General features: G+C 44.4%; 1 protein-coding gene across 1 annotated transcript; it reads right to left on the reverse strand.

Annotated features, from left to right (window-relative positions):
• Nucleotides 1-721: 721 nt before the first annotated feature.
• Nucleotides 722-4,767, reverse strand: LOC136522143 (LRR receptor kinase BAK1-like). The gene is made up of 4 exons (XM_066515928.1): nucleotides 4,297-4,767; nucleotides 2,523-2,783; nucleotides 1,547-2,422; nucleotides 722-1,458 (listed from the first exon to the last, which is right to left on the reverse strand). The coding sequence occupies exons 1-4, from the start codon at nucleotides 4,748-4,750 to the stop codon at nucleotides 995-997; spliced, it is 2,055 nt and encodes a 684-aa protein (XP_066372025.1). The 5' UTR covers nucleotides 4,751-4,767; the 3' UTR covers nucleotides 722-994.
• Nucleotides 4,768-8,295: the final 3,528 nt, after the last annotated feature.

Here is an 8,295-nt window from a genome sequence, read left to right on the forward strand (position 1 = left end):
ACAGTTTTTTTTTTCAGTTTGGTTGCCAAAATTTTTAGCAAAACGATACTGTAGCATTTTCGTTGTTATTTGGCAATTAGTGTCCAATCATAGTCTAATTAGGCTTAAAAAATTCGTCTCGTGGATTTCGTCTAAACTGTGTAATTAGTTTTATTTTTTATTTATATTTAATGCTTCATGCATGCGTCCAAAGATTCGATGTGACGAGAAATCTTGAAAAATTTGGCAAAACGAGGTGGAACTAAACAGGCTCTCAGTGTATGCACCCAGCTATTGGCCTTTTGAGCTACTACTGTAGAAGTACTCCTATTGAGCAGCAAAGTTGAAATGGGAGGAGCAAAGTTGAAATGGGAGGAGCCAACGGTATGGGCTCAGTGTGGTGTGGGAACAGAAAGGACTGCACGTTCACGCTCACGCACTTGCCATTCCCGTGCAAAGTACAGATCAACCTGACTGCTAGACGTTTCCTTCTTTTTGCAGATATTCAAAATTTCAAAATTCAAGTAGTTTTTATCTATTTTTATGTAGAATCGCCTTAATTTAGTACAGGCACCGTAAGAAGTCTCAGGGAGAGATGACGTGTGTTCCTGTTCAACAAATTACATATGCCTCGATCAAGACCAATCAATCAGGAGGGGTCAATCTTCCCAGTAATTATGAGTTCATTAAGAGATGCCTCTTGGGCACTTGCAACATACAATAACGTCAATAGGTCGGTCAATTCAAGGGAAGCCAGTGCAAAGCTGACCAAAGTTACATTACAAAATAGACAATGCCCTGAATTTGCTACCTTCACGACATTCAGATCCTAATAACCATTAGCAGCCTAGCATAAGCTACTGCTACTCAGGTCATGAAATGCTGCGATCAGCAGATGAGCGACTACACTAACCAATACTAGCATGTCAGTGGCAACTGGGTCATCACCCTATTCATTACATGAGCCCACACTACCATCGCTCCCAAAATACATTCTGGTCTCAATTCTCAATACTCAGACTAGCTGCTGAACCACAGCCTCCATGGTCGGCCGCTGACTTGGCGACTCGCTTGTGCAGTACGCGGCAACAGCCGCGAGCTTCGCCGCCTCTGCCCTCGAGAACACGCCGTTCAGGTTTCCATCGACCAGGCCGCCGAGGTCACTGACGGCCGCCGCGCCGACCTTCAGCTGAGAGACGTCCCTCCTCCCTGTGAGGACTTGGAGAACCACGACCCCGAAAGCGAAGATGTCGCTCTTGTCTGTGAACCGGCCTGTGGTGGCGTACTCGGGTGCCAGGTAGCCCATTGCCGCGCTGGCTTTCAGGGTCGAGAAGACGACGTCATCCGCGAGGAGCTTGTGCAGTCCTGGTACTGACAGCCGTGGCGCGAAGTGGTGGTCGAGAAGGATCTTCTCGGCCGATATGTTCTGGTGGACTACTGCTGGCTTGCTGCTCTTCTTGCTGTGAAGGTACTCAATTCCTGCAAATGTGCGACCAGATCAAGAAGTTAGAACACTGAAATACTGATAGTATATCAATTTTAGCTGGTATAGAGAGTAGGATAATACCTTTTGCAATGCCTCTGATGATGGAAACTCTTGTAGGCCAATCAAGAACAGTAGCGCTGGAACCATCCTTAACATCCAGATACTGTGACAAGCAGCCGTTAACCATGAAGTCATACACAAGGAAGCATTCTCCTCTCCCCCTGGAGCAGCAGAATCCCCTCAGGCTAACAAGATTATCATGTTGAAGAAGGGTGAGCATCTTCAGCCCACGCAAGAAATCCGACTCCTCTTGTTTGCAGCTTGTCTTGTTAAGGCTTTTGACAGCAACAACTGATCCATCCCGAAGGATTCCTTTGTATGTCGCAGCGAAGCCGCTCTTGCCCAGCAAGTTCACATCAGAGAAGTATTGTGTCGCACATTCTACCTCCTCTAGGTTGAATCTAAAGCTATCACCAACTTCCCCGGACGATCCAACACCAGCCCCACCTGACAATGGGTCCCAACTGTTTGAGTACTCAACGCTAATTAACGGAGAGGCGCTCCTTCTGCAGGCTTCCTTCTGCTGGAAATGGTCAGTGCTGAGCCTGCTATCAGAAACCTCCAGTGAGCTTCCAATCTTCTGTTTCTGCCAGCGGTACCAAGAGAATGCAAATAACCCGCAGAATGCAGCACCAATCACCACAGCAGCAACAGCAACAATAAGAACTCCTTCGGATGCGTTTGCAGACTTTGAGCAGCGAGAGCCTGAGCAGTTATCCGGATTTGCCGATTGAGGGATTTGCCGTGTCTTGACAGTACCATCTGGTCCAAAAGGCTCAGGCTTGCTGGGTGTCAGGCCATCCTCTGAAGAAGGGCAAAGCTCTAGCAAACTGAAGCCAGCTCCACAAAGCCCTTTGTTATTGACATACTGGAAACCACCATTCAATCTCCTCAATCCTAGCATCCAATACAAAATTGTAGTGGTTAATACCATGAATGAGGACTAAAAAGTACGAGGTTCAGAAAGACTAAAGTCTTAATAAGAGGAGCTTATTACCAACAGGGACACTCCCAGAAAGGGTGTTATTGCGAACATCAAAGACCTCAAGCAATGAAACCTCAGTAATCTTGGATGGGATTGAGCCAAACAGGTTGTTGAAGCTCAAATCAAGCCGTCTCAGCTGTGTTAGCTCACCAAGGGTTGCCGGAATGGCTCCAGCAAGCTGATTGGACTGCATTGCGAGCACAGTTAGCTTATTCAGGTTGCCCAACTGGGGAGGTATGCTGCCTGTCAACTGATTGTAACCCAGCTGTAACACTGCAAAAGATTGTGAGAGAACTATGTAAATTAATTCATTTCTTCGCATTGCAAATCAGCACTTTGATGTTGAAAGACTAAAACTCATCAGCTCTTTTCTGAACTTTCATGATGTGGAACTAAGAAATGCATGTGCCAGTTAATAAAATAAACCCTGTGGCAGCAAAACAATATTTGACTGCCCACTAGGATACAAATTATACTGTAAACCTAGTTCTGCAAAACACCAAAATATGAACAGAAGGTGACAGATCGTGCAAAGCTGACCAAAGTTACATTACAAAATAGACAATGCCCTGAATTTGCTACCTTCACGACATTCAGATCCTAATAACCATTAGCAGCCTAGCATAAGCTACTGCTACTCAGGTTATGAAATGCTGCGATCAGCAGACGAGCGAGCCGTATCCACATGTATGCGTACTAGTTCAGATTTCACAAAGAGCAAAAAGATGGCACAGAAAGAGCTCAACATCAATTCAAATCAAAGATATTCCTTCTGTTCTACTGGCAAATGTTTTGTATCACAGCGAAAGATCCAATCTGAAGCCACCCAAAACATAGTTCCCACAAGCAGAACGAAAAATATTACTTGAGTAAATATTACCAATGGCCAATGGTTCAAGTTCAACTCAAAGAAGCTCGTCACATATGTATGGGTAAAAAAAGAAAATAAAATATAAACAGGTGACTGCTACACAGACACTGCTCCAAAAGAAGACCAAGAATAGAAACACAAAATCAGAGAGTTGTTAGGTCAGAAGTAGACAAATGGCCCGTTTCAAAAAATAGCCGTTGCACTGATTGTGAGAAATGACCCAGAATAGAAACGCAAAAACAAGCGAGTGCAAGCTGTAGGAGTTTCGCATTGATGGACCACGACCAACTGTTCTTCGCGCATTCTGCTCACAAAAATCTCATACTCCAGTACTCTACAGTACCAGACGAGTAAATGAGCCCCCACCCAAATAAGGAGTACTGTAACTTACAAAATGAACTTATAAAAAGTCCCATTCTATGCCAAAACCCCGCTACAAACTGACGACAATGGGTCCTTTTCGCCATAAAACGAGGAAAGAACGGTCATGGTTAGTACATTGGTTCTTGAAACGCTGAAAATATAGAGCTCACGCAACTTGTATTGAAAGGCGAGATTTCAGTGCCACTTTGGTTTGAAAATCCTCAAAGTGAAGCAAGAAATCGAGCATGAAAGACCCAAAAAAGGATTTTTGTAACTTCGCAAAAGGTGAAGCATCCCCTTTCTAAAGGTCAAATGGAAGAGAGCATTTTCCTCCCCAATGTTCAAATCCGAAATATGGACGAGCTCCAAATGTCAAGCGCGGAAACCCCAAAATGCAGTACTGAAGCCCGGCACCGGTAGTACTTTCTTGAACCAATCTCAAAATGCAGTACTGAAGCCAAAAAGAAAAGAAAAAAATCAGGAAGCTGTCCTTTCTTGAACTTTTCACCCAGGAAACCAAGGGAAGAAGGCACGGAAAGCTCAAAGCCTCACCTTGGAGGTTGACAATGGCGGCAATCTCGACAGGCACGGGCCCGGTGAGATGGTTGACGTCGAGGTACAGGTCCGTGAGCTCGGACAGTTTCCCAATCTCCCGCGGTATGGGGCCCTTGATGCCGTTGTAGTGGAGGTACAGCCCCTGGAGCCAACGCAGCCCGGCCACCGCCGGCGGCAGGGTTCCCGAGAGCCCGCGGCCCTGCAGCGAGACCGCGGTGACGCGGCCGTCGCGGCTGCATGTCACGCCGACGAAGGAGCCGGCGCATGGGTCGCCGGAGGGGTCCCAGGAGCCGAGGACCCGGCCGGTCGGGTCCAGCGCCCGCTTGAGCGCCGCCAGCGCGCGGGCGTCCTCCTCGTTGCGCGCGGAGGCGCCGAGGACGGAGAGGAGCAGGAGCAGGAGGGAAAGCGGCAGGAGGGAGCGGAAGCTGAAGCGGAAGCGCGCGGCGGCCATGGGAGCAGGGGGCTTGAAGCGGCGGAGAGGGAGGGGTGGGGTGGGGGGGAGGGAGGACCGAAGGGAGTGAAGTAGAGGGAGCGGACTGAGGCCGGTCGGGTTTTTGGCTTTGGCTAAAAGCTTAATTAAAGGAGTTGTTTTTAGAGGAGGCTTTTTTTTAGAAGCAGCTGTTTTTCTATAGTTTATTTTTAAAAGCTGGTTTGATTCTGTTTTTTGACTTTTGGCTTTCTGCTTTTTGAAATTGGTGGAATAAAAAGCTCTTCCATAGTTGTTTCAAGAGAGATAAAGATAAAAGGTATATTTTATACTTGTTTAACCAAATAGCTTTCAGCTTTTCTATAGCTCACAGCCCACAACAGCTTTTCCATAGCTCACAGCCCACAGCAGCTTTTTCCCACAACCACAGCTCAACCAAACAGGGCCTGAGGCAATGAGCGCAGGCTCGTGTTGTAGGTTTTGAGTTTTGGTTGTCAGTTGTGACGGTCTGAGACTGTCTCCGGCAACCTTTACCTAGCGTATTTCGTTTGTATTCAGACTCAAAATGTTTGTCTCACAAAATACAATCGAACTGTGCAATTAGTTTTTTATTTCGTCTATATTTAGTACTTCATGCATATACCACAAGTTTGATGTGACGATGAATCTTCTTTTTGCATAGTGCCAAATTCAAGAGTTTGGGGGAACTCAACACCCCCCCTAAAAAGACTCGTACCACGTTTAGACAGCACTATACTCAAACAATTCAATACTTATTTTTGGTTTTCTCCGAAAACAAGACTTAAAAGAAAACATTTCTACAAATAGGTCTCCAAGAGAGATAATACTCATATTTGGGTTATACTTCTACTAACACCTAAAATAGGTCTTTTATATAGGTACTCTATTGGAGGCTATATGTATTTTGTTGGAGACATATTTTGGGTTTGGGTCTCCTGATCCATCTTCCGTTGGAGACAGCGTGACGGGGTTTAAGCCTAAAATCTTTTGGCATAGTTTTGGAATTCAAGGATTGCACGGTAATATAATTTGCTGAAATTATGTGAATTGCTAATTGTATGGGCTCTCAAACTTTCAAAATATATATTCAAGTCCCAAAATTCATTAATCCCGGTTAACTAGAAGTATATGATGACTTCAACCAGACACATGGACCATGTGTTGGTCTTCCTCTCTCTCTTCCTTATCCCTCTCATCCCTCCTCACAATCTCCTAAACACTTCTCAATGTCCTAAAATCTAGAGCTCTATGTATTGTGGCTGAATCTAAAGAGTCAAGGAATGTTTGGATCTAAGGGCTTCTTTGGTGTCCGCCTATGCACACTCCGTCGAAGACGCGACCGCATCAAAAGTGTGGCGGACGATTTGTCCACCAGACATTTGGCAAACGACGATGTGAAAAAGTAGGCGTGCAGTGGCAAAGGTTGGTGGTGCCGCAAGTCAAGGAGGAAACCAAACATGTGACTAACTTCTGGTACTAAACCTGCAGCGTGGTGCAGCGAGCTCTCGTTGTGAACCAAATGCTCTATAAGATTAAAAAAATCTAGATATGAGACGATGATCGTAGAATCTGGATCTAGATAAGAAAAGAAGCTAGTTGGTTTTCTAGACTATTACTAGGGATCCGAGTTGGTTGCTCCTGATAGCAATGTTATACTAGATGGTTGGATTGTGAGAATTTGACGGTTGATTTATAAAAATTTCTAGAAATGGAATCCACTTGTGTGGACTTTATTCTCATTCTTGCATTCCATTTTGGTAATTTCTAGGAGATCCAAATATACCTTAATACTACATGACTCCTAGCGAAATTTCTATTTTATTCTTTACATTTCATCTTTATAGGCATCCTCAAGGTCGCTAAGTCTGCTTGTGCGTTGTGGCACAAGATACAAGAGATGGAAACAGGAAAATATGTTAGAATCTGTTTGGAATAGAGGAATGAAAAACAAAGAAACGTATAAAAATAGAGGAAAGGAATAGGAATGAGATCGCAAAATAGAGAAATATAAAACCTAGAAAGAAGATGTAAAGTGGTGTTTGATTTCGGCCAGTGGTATTTCGGCTGATTCAATAGTGTTTCTGTGAGAGAATAAGCCGAAATAAGCACAAGTCGGCTGAAAAGTAGATGAGCAGAACATGGTGAAGTGGATCGCATTATTGTGTTTTATAATTATTTGAGGCATTTAATAGTCTGCGACTCTTACAAATGGGCCTTCGATACTTTGTCCATTAACTCCACGTCCAACCATTTACCGTACTTATACAGCTCATTCATTCGAGTGTTCCACCAGCTAAAGTACGATTAGCACGCGAGAGAGGCCCCTCAACAAAAAATTCTGGGAGTGCATTGGAAACTTTTCTATCCCCTCAACAAAATACAAAGATGGTATAATTCCATCCTGAAAACCAGAATAAACTTGTCACATCCCTCTCTATCTCTAAACTAAGCAAAATTATTGGATATGCTTATAGAACACCCAGCGGGAGAAGAAAGACATGCCATCTTCAAATGGACATGTCACACAACGAAGATCGACTATACTTTTTTTTTGAAGAGCAAAACTTTATTACTCATCGGCTACAGTGATATCGCTGGCCACCGGACCCTCTACGATTAGAGGTACATCATCCCATGTGGCTCGATCGCCACAGAGTAGTCAACAACTGAATTACACATTCTACGACATTTACATAAGAAAGAACTAAACTCCGACATTAGCAATAGCCGGATCTCAGTGATGATTCCGCCCTCAGCTAAGCAGGCTTAGGGGGTGTTTGGTTCTTTAGTCGCTCCTAAAATTCATGTCACATCAAATATTTAGATACTAATAAATAGCATTAAATATAGATTAATTACAAAATCAATTACATAGATAGAGGCTAATTTACGAGACGATTTTTTAAGCATAATTAATCTGTCATTAGTACATGTTACTGTAGCACCACGTTGTCAAATCATGGACTAATTAGACTTAAAAGATTCGTCTCGCAAATTGTGTAATTAGTTTCGTAATTAATCTATATTTAATACTCCATACATGTGTCTAAACATTTGACTAGACATGAATTTTAGGAGGGCACTTGGAAACCAAACACCCCTTAGCATTTAGTCCCTTGTTTGGTTCGCTTAGAACTCTCTTGCAGAGACGGGAATACAGAAGCTTCGGCGCACGTTAAGGCAGTGCCGACATCGATGGGCCAGAAAGAGCATGGCACGGCTTCGGCTAAGCCCAGAAGTCCTTCTGCCCGGCCTATATACAGCTCATGTGTGGGCCGGCTGATGTTGACCGAGTTGTCCAAAGAGAGAGTCGAATTCAATGATGCAAATAAAGGGCCCAACCCCATGCTTGAAGGCTGCTGCAGCCTGATCGTTGTTTTAGCCTCCGGCCTCCATCTCAACGTGCAGAGCTAGGGACCACCAAGGCACCAAGCTCTAGGTTCCGGGATCGTCATAAAATTGACTAGTTGAACTTGAACATGGAGGATCTCGATCATACGGATAAGTAACAGCGTGTTTGGTTTGCCGGACAGTTCGAGTCGGAATCA

The sequence above is a fragment of the Miscanthus floridulus genome, chromosome 18 (genome assembly GCF_019320115.1).
Source record: "Miscanthus floridulus cultivar M001 chromosome 18, ASM1932011v1, whole genome shotgun sequence".
NCBI lineage: Eukaryota > Viridiplantae > Streptophyta > Magnoliopsida > Poales > Poaceae > Miscanthus > Miscanthus floridulus.

Excerpts from the sequence above, each read along its gene's own strand:
- LOC136522143 (XM_066515928.1), bottom strand. The coding sequence starts at position 4,750 with ATGGCCGCCGCGCGCTTCCGCTTCAGCTTCCGCTCCCTCCTGCCGCTT. Across the intron at positions 2,784-4,296 it reads CGCCATTGTCAACCTCCAAG|TGTTACAGCTGGGTTACAAT; the intron begins GTGAGGCTTTGA and ends AATCTTTTGCAG. Across the intron at positions 1,459-1,546 it reads CATCAGAGGCATTGCAAAAG|GAATTGAGTACCTTCACAGC; the intron begins GTATTATCCTAC and ends GCACATTTGCAG.